The 17773-nt window shown below is 39.5% G+C and overlaps 3 protein-coding genes across 4 annotated transcripts; 2 read left to right on the top strand and 1 right to left on the bottom strand.

Moving 5' to 3' along the window:
* The first annotated feature begins 271 nt into the window (after nucleotides 1-271).
* zgc:158689 (uncharacterized protein LOC791177 homolog) lies at nucleotides 272-11724 on the top strand. The gene is made up of 15 exons (XM_058647697.1): nucleotides 272-695; nucleotides 2936-3066; nucleotides 3163-3238; nucleotides 3390-3476; nucleotides 4243-4304; nucleotides 4411-4482; nucleotides 5598-5735; nucleotides 6223-6375; nucleotides 6635-6811; nucleotides 7281-7929; nucleotides 8012-8213; nucleotides 8417-8479; nucleotides 8792-8960; nucleotides 9045-9085; nucleotides 9538-11724. Exons 2-15 carry the CDS (start codon nucleotides 3019-3021, stop codon nucleotides 9608-9610), a joined length of 2010 nt encoding a protein of 669 aa, XP_058503680.1. The 5' UTR covers nucleotides 272-695; nucleotides 2936-3018; the 3' UTR covers nucleotides 9611-11724.
* tfpt (TCF3 (E2A) fusion partner) lies at nucleotides 9538-17547 on the top strand. Of its 2 annotated transcripts, none has more exons than XM_058647699.1 (7): nucleotides 9538-9606; nucleotides 14399-14500; nucleotides 14875-14997; nucleotides 15131-15201; nucleotides 15281-15350; nucleotides 16508-16666; nucleotides 16820-17547. In XM_058647699.1, the coding sequence occupies exons 2-7, from the start codon at nucleotides 14399-14401 to the stop codon at nucleotides 16892-16894; spliced, it is 600 nt and encodes a 199-aa protein (XP_058503682.1). In that variant the 5' UTR covers nucleotides 9538-9606; the 3' UTR covers nucleotides 16895-17547. The 2 variants fall into 2 exon arrangements, with proteins under 2 accessions (XP_058503682.1, XP_058503681.1); XM_058647698.1 differs by lacking the exon at nucleotides 9538-9606 and adding an exon at nucleotides 13475-13651 and having other exon boundaries at nucleotides 16820-17544.
* ndufa3 (NADH:ubiquinone oxidoreductase subunit A3) lies at nucleotides 12330-13457 on the bottom strand. Its single transcript, XM_058647700.1, has 4 exons — nucleotides 13380-13457; nucleotides 13040-13114; nucleotides 12664-12741; nucleotides 12330-12524 (listed from the first exon to the last, which is right to left on the bottom strand). Exons 1-4 carry the CDS (start codon nucleotides 13384-13386, stop codon nucleotides 12433-12435), a joined length of 252 nt encoding a protein of 83 aa, XP_058503683.1. The 5' UTR covers nucleotides 13387-13457; the 3' UTR covers nucleotides 12330-12432.
* Nucleotides 17548-17773: the final 226 nt, after the last annotated feature.

Below are 17773 nucleotides of genomic sequence, written 5' to 3'. Positions count from 1 at the left end.
AGGGTTGGGATTAGGCCAGTAGCAGTTGTGGTTAAGGTTAGAGTAAGTCTCCAGGAAATGAATGTAAGGCAATGCAATGTCCCCTCAAGTCATGAATGTCGAACATGTGTGTGTGTGTGTAGCCTGTGCTGCTCAGTATTTGGCTTAAAAAGTCCAAGTCATTATTCTCTTGCTGCTGCTGCTGCTGCTGCTGCTGCTATTCACTTGGTCCCGTCAGCTCATTGTTATTCTGCCCGAGTGAGAGAGGGAGACAGAGAGAGGCAGACTCTGAATGGGAGGCAAAGGGGAGTTTTGAGCGGGTTGTAGTGGAGCGGGGCCGCGTTTGTCGGTGCGTCGTTGTTTGGCATGTTGATAATCGGCTCTGTAATGAGGAGAGGTACTGAACGGCACCACATATCTGCTACTGCTGCTGCTGCTGCTGACCCCGATTCCTGAGAGAGAGAGAGACAGAGCGAGAGAGAGCGAGAAAGAGAGAGAGAGAGAGAGAGAGAGAGAGAGAAAGTGGTTGCATGTGAAAAAGGGGTGGAGGGATGGGGAGCTGAGATTTAGTGCGCTGCAGGATGAAACAACCCCCCACTAACTAACGGAGAGGGAAAGTCGTCTAATAGGGAGGAAAGAGGGGGGTGTACTGTTCATTAAACACTCAAAGACGCACAGGAAGCTTTTATCGTTTCCTACAATGAGATCAGAAAAAGGTATGTAACTTCTTCTTTTCATTTCAGAGTCGCTGAATCATCGAGTTTGTGTTGCACAGATGGAGTCTGAGTGTTGCAGATCAACAGGTAGCTGCTGTTGATGAACTGCACAGAACAGTGAGGAGGACAAATGGCAGAGGGAAGAGGGGCGAAAACACAAAACCCTCCACACTGTGCAACAGTGTTATTTATGATTCCACTTTAAACATGTCTTTAACACGTTTCATGTTTGGATACTTTGCATGTGCTTCACTTGATGAATTGCGATGAGATGTAGTGGAAAAACGTCCATTTAACGCCAGAGAACTACTTTAGCTGTGATATTAAATGAACTAATCCTTGGAGAAACACAGTAAAAACATGAATATGTTCTCAGTATTGCAGCACATAAGTGTTTTGAGTTACAAAGTGTCAAGTAATAGTGAAACAAATGCCCCAACACAAAGATTCTATCACTGTAAAGAGAAAGCTACTTCTATATAAAAAAAAATGTAGTTTCATCTTTTCATTTACAGTTTTAACTTAATTGGAGCTCAGCTAGTAACTGTTCTTCAGCTGTGCCAAACCTTAAAGATATTCACATTATCATGATATGGTGAGGTTAAATATAATTGTCCCAGAGTGAAACACTGAATGAAGAATGGCACTAATGATTAATCAGATCATCATTCTGTTGATAAACTAATTGAACTTAATATTTACTGTTGGATGGATACTTTTAACTATGGATTATGGCTGAACAATTATTTGAAATTAATTACTCACCATGCACTACAGAGTGAAGAAATCCTCTTTGTTTCTCACAGATCTGCACAAATGAGAATAATGATGGTAAAAATGACCATTCCCTTGTAATTTCAGTCAAAATAATTGCAATTTATCGGAAATCGTTCAGGCCTACTATGTATTACCTCTGTAATTAGCATTCATGTCCTTTGTATGCATGCACTGCTTTTAAGTGCAGTGTGTACTTCCACTCACATTTTAAGACATTTAAAGAGGCGAAGCCACATGAATGCATCTTCTGTATCAGCTCTCCAACCACCTGCAGACTGTTCCTGTTGCATCCTGAAACAAACAGCACTTTATTTCAAAGCAAACCACACTCACTAACCCTCTGATACACACACTTTAACATGTTGTCCAGCTTAAATAGTTTACTTTATCATCACCTTAAAGTCTTTAAATAAAAAAAAGCCTCCACTCTTGTGTCTTATCCTGCAGATGACACCAGGCAGGTCTTAATGAGCAGGAGTCTGGAAATGTTTTCTTTGTGTCATATACCATTAGTTGATCTAGGTCAATGTTTTGTCTCTAATCTCGCTATGTTAACAAAGACGGGCTGCACTGGAAAAAACCAGAGCGAGGCTTTTGCCATCAAATCCAGACTGGAAATCATTTGACCCCACAGCGGTCCCCCTCATGATCGTCCCCTGTGCCGGGGGAAACATCGCTGTCATGTGTTTGTTCAGTGCTCTGACACCTGGGACTTGGACTTGAGGACCCCATTGTTCTTATCTGACATGGTAGAAGTCTTCTGGCACACACATCTAGGAGCAATATTTGGGTTTGTCGCAGTGTTGTGAAGTGATAATGTAGAAACTGGCAGCTGAGACTCAAGGGGGGATTCATGTGAAAATAACACTGCTGCTGTCCTCGTCGCTTGTTGTGATGGAGTTCGGAAGCTGAACTTCATCTCACACATTCAATCTGGAACAGAGAAGTGCAATATGACATTTTAAAGGGGCTGCATGTAAGAAACTCAACTAGACTAGACTTATGCCACAACATAAACATACACAGTATTTGCAGGATGTTGATTCACATTTAAGTTTTATTTTACTGGCTGTATGATGCCAGTATTTCACTTTATGACATATCACAGTCATGTATAACTGAATACACATTATTTACATACAGCTCCTTTAAGAAGTTCAAAGAGAAAAGTAATTTCTCAGTGGTTTTAATGGTTTAAACCTTAATTACCACTTTTCTTTGTATTTGATCAATTGTTTTATTGTCTTCTTTTATGTCCAAAACCTAATGATATGCATTTACAATGAAAAAAAAGGCAAATAACGTCTGATAATCTGGAGCCAATGAACAAGAAATAGCTGTGAATGAAGCTCAGTTCAGATAAATACAAATACTGTGTGTGCTTCTCCCTAAGTTTCCTGGTACATTTTAGGAGTCATTTATCAGCAACTGTGATATATTTATCCTCATATTTTCCTCTTCAGGTTATTGGTGATTACTTTGACGTGTAGGACCCTGAACAACAGTAGAAACGTACACAGTGGCATTAAAACGTGAGACGAGGAAAATGTCCCGAACTGAGGAGGTCAACAAGATGACAGAAAACGTCTACAAGGTAAAACTGGACTGTATTTGTTATACAAGTTATAAATATGAGCAGAGCTTGTCATGAAGTGTACAGACTATATGTCTTACCTGTAATTGCTAACAGGGAATTTTGGACCAGTTCAACCCCAGTCTGAAGAACTTTGTGACCATGGGGAAACACTATGAAAAAGCCCTGACAGGTCAGTTGAGCAGAGGCACTATTTTTGCATTTTATGGGGTAAATGAATCCATTAAAACTGTTCTAATTTACTGAATGTTTAAAAGGTTGGTCCTGGCTCTATGTAGAGATTTCCTTTCGAGATTTTCCCCTAAATGTGCTTTCTTCATTAGGAGTAACCGTGGCTGCCAAAGGCTACTTTGATGCCCTGGTGAAACTCGGAGAACTCGCGAGTGACAGTCAAGGCTCCAAAGAGCTGGGTAAGTGGGCGGCTGGCGGCGAGAGGAGGATGGGCTGAGGAGAGAATAAAAATGATTTACTGTAAAGAGCTAATAAAGTTTACAGAGTCAGTGTGTGTGACAGCTGGTGAGAAGTTGCATTTGGTCTGTGAGGCTGCTGCATGTGTTGGAGAGCGAGGAGATGAAGACAAGAGGGAATGAGGAAATGCAGAGACAGAGAGAACAGAGGGAAAGGGAGAGAGTGGGGTCATTGTTGGGAGATTAACAACACCACATGATCTCATTGTAATGCTGAAAAACAGCGGGGGAGGCAGGCAAGAGTGTCCGAGGGCGAGATGCCAGCCACCACATACTACAGTGCTGTGTGACCGAGGGAGGGACTGACCGACCCACTGCCACTCTGTAAACGAGAAATTATTGTCAAGGCAGCAACTTTGATCACATTTTAAGTGTTGTGTTGTCTATTTTTACCACATGCTGCTCTTGTGTTGATGGTGATACTGAGCGCAAATGCTTCTGTGCAGGTTAAAGGTCATCTACTGCATTTGAACATATGTGCAACAGTGACCTTTATCATTTAAAATGGTCACTGCAAATCAAAATGAAAATACTGCAGGGGTGTGGTTGCCAGAGTCTTTGAAAACACAGGGATAAGAAGCTGCACTCATCACATAGTGTTCATACAAAACTGTTTTATTTTCATTAACATTGTGTCAGCTTTAGAGCAGCAGCAGCAGCAGAGAATGATCACATGATCACATGTTTTACATTTTGCTGCTTGTCACAGGTGACACACTGTTTCAGATGGCTGAGGTACACAGACAGATACAGGTGCAGCTGGAGGATGTGGTAAGATTCTGCAGCAGTGGGATCATTTCATGACATATTAATAATGACATTTATTATCTGGTTAATATATTGATATTATTGCGATTTTGTCTCATTTCACCGACAGCTGAAACTGTTTCACTCGGAGCTGCTCGCACAGTTGGAGCAGAAGCTGGAGCTGGACATTAAATACCTCACAGTACGTGCACATTGACCAAAATGTGTCTTACTCACACTATAGATATACATACATGCATGTGATAACTAGTAAAACAACTTCTTTAATTAAAGTAGATGGATGTAAAATGTGTTTAAAGTGTTTAAAAGTGTTACTGCTCTCCCAGTTCTAAACATTACATGTGCTTGGTTCATGTAGGTTGCCAGATTTGACAAAATATGGAAAAACAAGGCTGCACTTATACCCAGCGTTACAATGAGTTTATGCACATTCTCATCCACATATATAACTGTCCCATCGTCTGTTTTATTTTTATAAACATTAATCCTTTTTGAAGAAAAACAAGGGCCTTTCTGCATGGAGTTTGCATGTTCTCCCCATGTGTGAGTGAGATTTCTCCGGGTTCTCCGGTTTCCTCCCACAGTCCAATTAGTTAAATTGGACACACCACAGCCCTGTGATGGACTGGTGATCTGTCCAGGGTGTACCCCGCCTTTTGCCCTATGTCAGCTGGGATTGGCACCAGTGCCCCCCGTGACCCTCATGTGGAGGATAAAGCGGTAGAAGATGAATGATTGAATGAATTAACCTTTTTTGGTTAATTTTTGAGTTGTCAGCAACAGGCAGCAATAAATATCCACCAGCAAAAGTGACTTAAGCTCCTTGTTTTGTTTCCCTGTCTAGGAGAAACGTATCCACGCCAACATGTATGTCTGTCGACGTCCATCATTAATGTCCTCTCCTTTTACAGCAATCTAAATTTAAACATGTCCACTGCAGACACTTGTTTTTCTTCTCTTCTGGTCGAGACATTTTTTAAAGCGGTACTGAGGCTTTTTGGGTTTAGTATCCCTTAACGATTAGCTGCTCTCTGCTGACATCCTGTGTGTTCAGGTGCTTCTAGCTGTGTGATTTGCGGTGGAAGGTGCATCAGACCAAAACACTGAACCAAAACATAAACAGAATTTAAGTAAATGAAAATGTATTCAGTGAATATACTGCAGTATTTCACTTAAACCTGCTTAATCTCTCAATTCACATCATGGACGTTTTATGTCTTAATATGATTCATTTGTCACATAGCACTTTTAAATTTGAAATGATAATCAAGACACTTCTATCTACTCTCTTTTCAGGCCACTTTAAAGAAGTATCAGAGTGAGCGGAGATCTAAAACTGAGTCTATCGAGCGCTGCCAGTCCCAGCTCAAGAAACTCCGCAGGAAGAGTCAGGGTAGCCGTCACCCCAACAAATACGGAGACAGAGAGATGCAGGTAAATGAAGAGCAGAGCACCACAAGGTGCACCCACTTGTAAAGTGAAGTGAGTCAACAGTGATCTCTTGCTTTTGTGAAATCCTTCAAACTCTTAACATCCCACTCAGCATTACAGCAGATTAAAAAGCATTTGTGTGCAAAGTAGGTCGTCGTGAATAAGATTAAAGAACAATCTGCTTCAGCTGATTATTCAGAAAAACAAGCAACTTAGAGAAAAATGTTTAGCTGGAGGAAGCACGAAGGATATCAGAGGGCGAGACGATTTGTCCTCTCACAGGGTGAACGTGAGAAATCACAGTGGTGTGTACGCAAAGGTCACAGGATAATATTTGACGATTTTGTTATCACTGTGAAACAGGCAAGATATGATGTCATTCCTCCCTCCTTACAATGTAGACTAAAGGTCACCGAGTCTACATATATTAGGGTTGGTGTGTGATTGTTTGAGGACATTCAGGAGGTCAAATTTCTGATTCTTCCTACAGTATGTGGAGTTAATGAGTCGTCGCCAAGGTGAGCTGGACACGCTGGTTGCCGCGGGTTACAAGTCAGCACTCACTGAGGAGAGGAGACGATACTGTTTCCTGGTGGACAGACAGTGTTGTGTCACCAAACTGCTCATCAACTACCACTCCAAGGTCAGTGTGGTGTCCGGTCACACTTAAAAAGAACTACTGTGGATCAAAGTTCATTTCATACACATGAAATTTAACTAGTTTTAAGTTCACATTTGCTGTTCAAGAGCCAATACTGTCCAAGGTGATATGTTCTCATGTACTTCTTTGTTTGCAAATAGTGAAATCCAGATGTCTCTGGCGGTTGTAGTACGTCATGTGACTTGAAAAAAATGAATGATATTGATCTCAGCCTTCCGTCTTCACTTTTATGCTCATGCAGGTGAGAGAGCTTCTTTCGCAGAAACTGTCTTCTTGGCAGCTGTCATGTTCTCAGCCGACAAAACTGCCAGAGCGCGCTCTGAACCTGCTGCGTCACACTGCCCCTCAAAGCTCAGGAGCTGCTGGGATCGCTGAGGTTCTCCGTCACACCAAGCTCGCCTCTGCTCAGCCAGAACAGGTGAGTTCAGGTCAGATACTTGATGTACACTTTCTTTGGATTTGACCTTTAAAAACCTAAATCCACGTGAGAGTCAGGCAATACACCAAGTTGTTTTTAGTGGCCCTGAGACAAATTCAGACAAATTAAAAATTAGAGTCAGGACATCTATGAAATTCCTCAGAGAGACAACCACAAAGTCACTTAATGAACAGTACCAACGTTGGGCTTACTCTACTTCACTCCATGACAGGTGCATATATGGTACATGAAGGCCACTGTAGATCTACGACATGCAATTCATCCTATGCTGGACTGGAAGACTTGATTTTGATTTTGCTAACTTCAGTCTTAAGTCATTAAAAAATGTGATGTGACTCATGCGTGTACCTCTAATAACTGGAATCTTAGACATTAACTAAATGATTTAGTTCAAACATTGACCTCATATTTCTGTTGTAGCTACAATTACTTGTTCTGTTTTTTTCAGAGGCTCTCTGTTCAGGAGGTCCCTCCTTTGTTGAATGGAGACTCCAGTCGCTCACAGCAGCAGCGCTCGCTCCCCTCCTCCTCCTCCCAGAGTGACACGTTTCTTCCTCAGGGATCTCCTCAGACCTTTCGTTCTGCTTTGTCCACTGAAGGAGCGGCTGGAGGATCGTCACGTGGAGCTTCTCCTCAGCACACCAGCACTCCTGTCAGTGCCACAGCCAGCCCTGTCCCTGATAGCAGCACCGGCAGCAACGCCAGCTCTGCTGCGTCCACTGCCACCACGTCCAGTAGTTCGGCCCTGCAGAGCTCCCTCCTCCTCTCCACCAACACGTCCAACCTCTCCCCGAGCCTCATCCCCTCCACAGTGATGTCGCTCAGTCAGCTCTCCCAAGCCAGCAGCTCCTTGCATGGCATGACCCTCCCGATCCCACACAGTGCTCCACACAGTCCTCCACTGCCTCACAGTGCTCCTCTGTCCAGGGCCATGACTCCTGTGCAACTATTGCACCAGCAGGTAGGACCATTAGGAAGCAGCACTTTAAAACCCTCACACAACGCTGGGCTGCTGAGGGCTGCAGAGATGAGTGCCACAGCAACACTTCCACTGCCGAGGAGACCTGTCAGTGAAATGAGGCTAGGTGGTTTTCAGGGTAAGATCTGAAAGTGTTTGTGATTGTCTCTTAATCCCCAGACCTCCTCTCCTCATGTTCTTCTGTCTCTTTCTCTATCCAGGCTCCAGTCTCCCCAGGATGCTGCCGTTATCTGGACCGACACGCGTGGAAGCCATGTTTGCTCATGGTGCCGGAGCATCTGAGGGGGGTGGGATAGGGGGTGGTGCCTGCTTATTGCACTTCCTGCCTGGAGACAACATCACCCTGCTCATCTCTGAGCCCAGAGACGGATGGCACTATGGTCAAAATGAACGTACTGGACGGTATGTTTGCCATCAATCACACACGTCTGCAGACACAGCTGAGATGATCTGCTGTCACTGACATAAGATGAAGTGGGATGGGAACAGACTTTAAAAAAATTTACATCTATTAAAGCTAATTTTTTCCAGACACTTCCATTCAAACAAAACTTGATTGAAGTTTTGTTTTTTGCTTGACTTATAAAGACATTTTCCCCTCACAGGAAAGGCTGGTTCCCTTTCTCGTACACTCAGACGCATCACAGCAGGTTAGATCACCTCGAGAGGTAAGTCAGCGAAGAGCAATGTGTTTACTCCACTTTCCTCAGGCAGTCTATCAATAAATCAGCTATATGTATGTACTGTATGTATGTACTATGTCTATTCCTACTCCTAATAAATCAAACCGGGTTGCAGGAGTTGATAAACTGCGGAATGATACTGTTCGCTCTTCAGTCTTTCCACTTTACTCTCCAACACCAACAGCATTGTCGATGAATTCACACAAAACCAACATCTCTCCGTTCTCATCATGTTTCCTTTGTCGTTTTTTTTCTTCTTGTGTATTCCTTCCTCACTGTCTGATACCTCCGCTGTAGCTCCCTCTTCTTATCTAAAGCTAACAGCACCAGCACTGGCCAGCTCGACAAACTAGTGTCTCCGGGTCTCGCAGATCTCACCCCTGAGTCAGAGGAGGAGCGCTTGCTTCCTCCCCAGAGGGTCAGCACCTTCCGCCCACGCCCATACAGCATGGCTGACAGCAACAAGGTTAGAAAAATTAAATTATTTACTGCATGTTGAGCAATAGCCTAATTGCAATTGAATCTAATATTTGTGCCCTGTGTGTTTCAGATCACCTCAGAATTGGCCTCTTCACCACCTTCCCCAACCAGGTTAGGTTGTCATCATGGTTGTTTTTTAATTGAATTATCAATTTGTGGACATTTACTTTGTGCTCTGTAATAGACACTTCAATTGAGTTGCATCATGGGAATTGTACATTATATTTTCTATGAATGATATTCAGTAAGTCACTAATGCACCCCTTAAAATGTCAGTTTACATAAAGTGATGTAAAACAGTAAAGATACATTAATTTTTTTAGGCACTTTTTAAGATTGTTGACTAGTAAGATTTGACAGGAAATGAGACAATAGTGGTGTAATCACACAAAGGTGGAATCAAACCAAGAAACACATGATCATTCTGTCTTTGAGTAAAAGGTCACAGTGTGGCACTGATGTGTGTGATTTTAGTCACAACAGTTCAGTTTTGATGGAAGTCTGTAGTTTTCCATTGCGTCTCATACAAATATTAAATTTGTTCAAATGGTCTCTCTCCTCAGGCCCAATCCGTTTGCCCACGTACGACTCCGAAGAACCGTCACCAACGATCGCTCTGCTCCCATCATTGAGTAAGTGGTTGGTCAACAGAGAACCAGTTCACTCACAACAGCTCGCTGGTTTGTGGTAACTCTTAACTTTAGAATGTTTTCTCTGGCAATTTAATTAAATACAGAAAGAAGTATAAAAGTATAAAAGGTGCATGTGTTAAGACTGACCTTTTATCAAAATGACCACTGACCAGTCACTGTTAAGTTAGTCAATGGGAGAAAGTAAAAGCAAAATCACTGTGACGTCTGAAAGTCCTGTTTAAGTAAAAATATGGGCAACAAAATAAAACCTTTGCCAGTTTTTAATGAAACAGAACTATGATGTTTGGCTGTACTTGGCTTGTATTTTTGTCTTGCTCCTTCAAAGCAACTAACATTTATGGGTTTGTCCCAGCCTGTGAAGGATGCCTATTGATATCTTTCTGTTTTATAGTGTGATTTTCATTCATTGTCAACATGGTGCCATTTCTTTTCTCAAAATAACATGTGATGATGTTTTTGTGCCATACATATATATATGAAAGTTTCCCTCTGTTCGGTTGATCTAGGGACTGGCTCCTAACAGCAGGTAGTTCTCTTTCACTGTAATGAACTGTTGTGGAAAGAGGACAGGCTCCTAAGTGCTATCACAATAATAACATTATTATTATATTATTGTTCTATTTTAGAGAAGATGCCACAGTATTACATTATATAATGATGGTGAACATTGTTTTGGTTGAGAAATCTTGGTGAATCTAATGAAATTGGCACAATGAGTTATGTTTTGTGTCATTTTGACTTTAAAATTACTGAACATGGGCAATGCTGTAAAGTCCCTGTCAGGTATATCTTATGTTTATGAAATTTAACACATTGTACTGCTGTGAAGTTACATGATAGTATTGTATAATTGTAGATTTTTTTTTGATTAGTTATTATTAACTTTGTGCCTGAACTCAGAATACAATGTAAGAACATACTCTACCTTAAACGTGTTGTTAGTTAGACTTGTTCATCTTCCAGTGCAAGTGTTGAGTGAAATCCTCAGCACTGTACTTATTTAATACAAAGCAAAAACAAAGAAAGTGAAAAGCTCATGAGCTTCACAAACACAAACCTTAACTGCTAAAAGTTGAACAATTGGAGGGTGTTATTATTGTAAGAAGTGTTTCTTTTAGAAAATTGAATGTCGTGGATGGTTCAAACGTCTTGGCAATGAGAAACTTGCATGCATAGTCTTTGGATTTGATGTCTTCTTGATTCGTTTCCAGACCCATATCTAAAGCTATTCAACATCTACATAGGTCGAGCTTAGTTGTGTGTTTACTGATCAAACTGTGCAAAATCTTCAAAGAAGATGTGAAAGACAAGACGGATGGTGGAGATTTTTTACTGCGGGGGAATGTATTTATGAAAGTGATGAAGAAGGAATTTGGGAAGTTGACCAATGTCTGAGCAAGTGTTCATGGTAAATTAGAAATATAATATTTAGTAACTGTGTATTCTCCTTTAGCAACTTTATGTAATGATGTGTCTGTGCAGACCCAAGTGGTTGTTTTTTTTCAGTTGTAACTGATTTAAGTTGCTGTGATGTTTTAGCACCTTTAAGATTCAACCACAAGGTGTCATAGATAATTAACATCAGATATATCATTAAGTGGGCATTATTAATAAAGATGACAGAAAATGAGAGATTTAATGTATAATTATACTTGAAAGTAATGCTTAAAACACGATTGTATTGCTTTTATTCTTTTTACAAGGATATTTCACTTTGGTGGACCATTTTGACTTTGTTGAACCTGCAGATATGGTAAAACATTTTTTTCTCTCCTACTGTTAAAAACAATGTGTTTTTACTTCTGCAAAGTAGTAAGACTATGTAGCTCACTTTGTACTCATATTGAATTCAGAAATTCAGAGAAGAAATGTTAGGAAATGATAAAGAGTTAAAGAACACTAATGACACAAACTTATCCAAGGTTCAAAACTATTCTTCCAAAGTGAAACATTGTTTAAATATAGCACACCAATTTTAAACAGAAAAACAAAATGCATTGAAAACAGACTGAGATCTTTTATTACGATGGTGAATGTTGCTGATGGCTGAAATACTTAATACTGATATGTTGTGAAATAAAAGTTATATAAAAGCAATGTCATTATTACTTTAAAAGTAAATGAAAAACTTGTTCTATATCATATATCCATCGTGTTAGTCTACAGAGTGTCAAGCATTTTAGCAATAAACAATCCTTAGTCTCATGTTAAATGGTAGGTAGGTGTTAATTTTAAAGGGTTAAATATAGTCCTGTATTACCTATTCTTCAGTTACCTTTCTACTTAAGTAGAGCCATGCTGGTATGAAAAAGGGAATCCAATTTAAAACAACATTAAACACATTCCAGTGTTGTCATGCAAAGCTTTTCCTGAGGGATCAGGGTTTTACCAAAGCTTAGTTTCAAAACTCTCAAGACCTACTCTGTAAAAATACAACAGATATCTTAATGCTGAGACATGTTTTTGGACATAAGGCATTGTTTCACAAGTGTGGGTGTATTAGACTTAGGTCTACAAGCCCAGTTATCTGTGGCAGGACAAAAACATCAACACTTTTTTTCTTCTAAGCTTTTGCCTCGTTCAACTAAGAAATAGGGAAAACCCCTCTGAACTCAATACTGAAACATGTAATGACTCCAATGATTGTATGATTCAATCTAAATGTGTAAAATGTATCCAAACCAAACACCATGGAAAAACTGTAGAATTAAATAGTTTTTATTGTTGAACGTTGACAAGTAGAAGGTTATGTGGACAAATATGAACAATAGGAAAATCATAGGCAATTGTTGCGAGAATGTGAAGTTATAGATTTTTAAACCATTCCATGTTGTGCCCACTGGGTTCACATGGATGAGCAGGGACATCAGGCAAGGTCCCATCATCTCGCACAGGAACTGCACCAGGAAGGAGGGGAAAAGTTTACGTTTGTCTGAACATGTGTATATAAGGATGTATTACTGAAGGGTGTCCAACACTTGTATCCCAGATGAGAGTCTTAAAACAACCATGCTGTGATATGAAAACAGTCTTTACCTGGGTAGATGTATGGGACACGTGAATTCATCATTCTTGAATACTTTGTTAGGGGGCTGACGAAAGGAAGAACAAGACCTGGAGAAATTACAAAACATTTTCTTAAAACATAAACTACACCAACAGTGTCTACAGACTATTTTCCCTTCTACTTAACTTTATCACATTCCCGTCTTGTATTATTTGTGTAGATTTTAGCACTGAATCAGAATTTTTAAATACGTTGAAACATTGACATTCTGAAATAGAAATGTTTATGTTTCATGCTTAACACATGCTTTGATATGAATTCCATAAAATCCGAATTTGAGGACTCTCTCACCACATTAAAGATTGACAACAACCTTATTATTCTACGCATCAAGTAAACACTGACCCACTGCTCCGATCACACAGGAAGCCGTAATAACAGGCTCTTTGTTCCATGCATTCTTTAGGAAACCTACGATTCCTGCAGAAAGAAACAGACAAAACAAAAACAATCACGTTTAAACCCTTCTTGCGTACTGCTAGCTAACATTAGCCAACGCTAGCAACACATCCAAGGTCACGTTTTAATGATTTATTTAGAATGAACACCACTGGGTTAAAATAACTCTGAGAAACACAGTGTGACATTTCGCCTATTTGAATTATATGTATGTTCGACGAGATTTAGTCCATTGCAGCTAAATCTAGCGGTTTGGCTCACATAAACTCACAAAAACACAACGTACCCGCCATGTTGTCTCCTGTAGTTGAACGGAGCAAGTTCTCATGGGAAATGTAGTAGCTACGAGATGACGTATTTTCTTGTGCGACAACATAAACATTAGTTTACAGAGGAGGAATGTGGAGGAAAGAGCTGCTCTCGCTTTCCTTTGCGTTTAAGTCAGCTATAGTGTGAGTTTGAGTTTAAGTTTAGACAAGACAATCATTCACAGCCGTAGACTGACCGCATGAAACAAGCCGCAGTGCAGTTTTAAAAGCGCACGCAAGAGACAACAATGTAAGTATCGACACAGCGAGAGAGTATGCTAACGATGGTACCTTTACTAGGGATGTGACAATATACGTAATTGTCGCGCGTGGTGAATTTCCATTATCAGGATAAAGAGAAGATTATTATTATCAGTTTTAATATTTAGTTCGGCGACATACAATTCAAGAAATGTTTAGAGTGCTCCAAAGAGGAGTCTGCATCTTTCCAGTCATTCCAGGACCTCGTGATTTATTTACAGCTGATGATTATTGACACAATCGATTAATCTGCCGATTATTTTCTCGATTGATGGGGTAATCATTTTGTCCATAAAATATTGAAAAATGTTGTTATATGAAGCAAAGAATCCAGAAAATATTCACATTTAAGTAATCGATTAATAATCGAGTAGTTGTTTCAGCCCTAGAATTATATAGTTTTCCTCATTCATTCATTAATGTAACGTACTAACATATGCAATGTAATGTGAATGAATATGAAATTTGCGTCAACTTCTAAAAGCTTACAGATATGGACAAATGTCCGTATTTATGAATATCCTCTAAAGGCTGATGGACACAGATTGATGACTGAAACACATTGGCATGTTTTTTAATGTAGAGATGATTCAGTAGATTTTTAGCTATCACACTTTAGAATGCCTCAGATTTCTCACGTTTTCTTACCATTTTTATTTAATTGTCTACTCACTTACATTGTACTCGCTGCACCCAAGGAAGGTATAGTAAAGAATGTCTCCCCCTCTCTGTTCAGATGATGGAGGATTTCTCTGGTTTGGCTCTGCCTCCTCTGTTTGGAGGACACATCCTAGAGGCAGAGCTGGAACCAGGAGGTGTGGAGCTGGGACCTGGAGAGGTATTGTGAATGATCATAGTTATAGTAGGATTAACACAGATCAGCTAGTGCACCTCGAGCCATTATGTCACAAGGAAGTGTATACAAGGATCTATGATACTATAATACTCTGTGTGTGTGTCCCCCCCCCCCCCCCCCCACACACACACACACACTTTAGCACACAGGATATACATATTATCTTTGCTTGAGCAGTCAAAATTTTACTTAGTAGGTGTTAAAGAGGTTTCTAATTATATTGGAGCTCAGGAGGATGTGCAGAGGTGTGGTTACATCTATATAGCTTAGTCATTGGAGCACAATACTGAAAACAATTGTGACATAGAAAGCTGATCACAACACACAGACCTAATTGTAATTTTTCTCTATGTCAGGTGGAACTTGGCCCAGGAAGCAATGAGCTGCTTGAAAACACAGTGCAAGAAGATGAAGAGAGAAGAGCTCTTGATAAACAGAAATATCTCACACTCAGCAGGAGATGTAAAGAAATTGAACTGGTGTGTGTTATGATGTCCTCTCATAAATCTTATTCATAATTTCTTTCTCATTGATTTTTATCATTTTTTTTGTGTATTGTTGTTTAATATATTGTATACGTGTCTTACCATATGGGTTATGTTTTCATTTAAGGTAAATCAGAAAATGCTGGGCCGCCTTCACCAGGTACAAAGAATTACAAGGCGCTTGAAAAAAGAAAGAAGGTATAAAACTTTATTATAATAACTTAATTTCTCAGAAGATTCACACTTGCTCACATTAGTGTCCTGTTCAACTTTGCAGGTTTCTAATGAAGACTTTAGATGCTCATGGGGATGATTACAGAAATGCCCAGCTCACTATATTTATTGAGGTAAGGAGTAAAATCCATACTGGTATACAATGACATGAACACCTCTTTGAATCATTAGATTGTAAAACTATTAATTTTAGTTCTGTACTTGAAGTTGACACCGTGATAATATATTTACTTTGTTTATTGTATAAGAATTTAAACATAACACCAATTTGAATAATTTCATCAGTTGTGTTTTTCATGAATTGACTCTCCTGGGTAAAAATTCAGGTTTTAAAATATCTTTGATGTATAAAAATATATTTAAGATTACCACAAGATTAACTAGTAAGGCTGAACCCACAGTAGTAAGTAGCCCGTAAGCAATCAAATTACAAAAAACAATGTGAAACACATGGAATCTGTGTCAAGTGCAGTGACTGACTTTGCCTAATTCATCCTCACACAGATCACAGCTGTCAATAACAAAATCATCTCCCTATAAATTTGATTTAGCATTAAACATGCATGTGATGGTAGCATTCTTATCTCACAGCAAGAAGGGCAGTGATTTGATGGAGGGCCTTTTTTGTATGGATTTTACTATGGTTTTCTCTGGCTTCCTCCCACAGTCCAAAGACAGAGACTGGAATTAGGTTAATTGAACACTCTAAATTGACCGTGGGGGTGAATGTGAGTGTCCAGTGATTGTCTCTGTATATTGAACAGGTGATGGACTGGCAACCTGTCCATGTTGTAATGTGCCTGATGTCAGCTGGGATTAGCTCTAGCTCTTCCACCACTCTCACGGCAGGGATGCAACGATTTTTCGATAAATTGATTACTGAATTAATTGTCAGCTATTTTGATAGTGAATTAATCGTTTTTTAGTGTTTTGTTTTTCAACAAATAAAACAATCTTTCTGATTTTCGAGCTTCTTAAATGTAAAAATGTTTCAGTTTTTTTGCTCCATTTGACAAAGAAATCATTAAAACTTGCTTTGTGGTCAAAAACATTCAGGAACATCATCATTTCCAGGTTTCCTAAACACCATCAATATTTTTCAAATACAAGACTAAGTACTTGATTAATTGTTAGATTAATCGATTATGAAAATAATTGCTAGCTGCTGCCCTACCTCACAGAATAAGCAGTTGATAATAAGTCACTGAATGAATGAATACAGGTGATCTACTTCATTACATACTGTTACAGCTTTAGTCTGTTCTTTCAGGATGAGCCTGGAACACATTTAGATCCTGTTACTGGAGTGGAGGATGACCGTCTCAATGGACTGTCTGGTTCCACATCATCTGCAGCGATGAATAATGCTGCTGGACCAAAGAAAAGAAGGCTACGCATTCCTAAAACAGAGAAGGATAAAGACCCACAGGTATGTGACAAACTCTGCTGAACTTCTGCTATTTCAATACAAACGTATTAAAACAATGCTTAGTCTCGTATATATATTTTTGGAGATTTGGACAATCAGACAGTGTAATAAAGATTGATTTTATGTTGACAGTGTTTCTGCTTCTTTACTCAGACTGAACATGACTTGTCAGTGTTGGCAGACGCACAGTTTGGAGAAATGCCCAGCCCAACCTCTCTGTCTCACTGATCATTGCACTACCCTGGATCTGATGATGAAACAGAAGCACCCAGTGTCGTTAATTGTTTAGCAGATACTGTGCTTTAACATTATGAACAGATATGTTGATCTAAATCGAAATTGAAATGTAAGTTACCTGGTACATCTATACAGTACATACATATATTGTGTACATATTAAATCTGCTTTCATGTTTTGTACAGAGATTTTTCTACACAATTATGTCCATTGTCAGTTTGTGTCAACCCCCACACAATTAGACATTACATTAAATATTACATTCCTGGATATTGTCAACAACTTAATGGATCATGATTTCGTGTGAGGAAGCAAAGTCATGAGTGTTAAAATTGGATTCATAAACTTTTGTATGATGTGTATATATTTTATTTTCTTGTGGTTTTGGTTTAATTTAAACTCTCATAAGGTTTCTGAAGTGTTTGGAAATGGTTAGTGTGGGTATATTATTATGTTTCTTGATGTCTACCAGAACTATACAGATACTTCCCCATTTTAATTCAAACCAAACCCTATGTATGTTTTTCTACAGTGCTTCAATAACACATCAAAACTATTTCAATTCCAGGTGTAAATAAAAGAAATTGTTTCTTTAATTTGACAAAAAGTACTGCCTCAAATGGTGCTTATTTATTGATGGTGTAAAGTTGTTTACAGGATGCTTATTATTTTTACATTGAAACAAATGGCCAATGTTCACACGTTAACATGTAAACACGTGGTAATAGATAAAAGAGACGAACTACGAAAATGTCGCAAACGTTAATGTGTGACTTCAGATGCATTTTGTTGTTGTTGAGTCTGCTTGGCCCTCAATGCAGCCCATGATGCCAGCGGATACATGTCAGTGACGAGCGTGAGTACTGTCCA

Source organism: Solea solea, chromosome 13, assembly GCF_958295425.1.
Source record: "Solea solea chromosome 13, fSolSol10.1, whole genome shotgun sequence".
Classification (NCBI taxonomy): domain Eukaryota; kingdom Metazoa; phylum Chordata; class Actinopteri; order Pleuronectiformes; family Soleidae; genus Solea; species Solea solea.
Note: the sequence above shows the minus strand (reverse complement) of the source record. Positions and strands in the feature narration are given on the sequence as shown.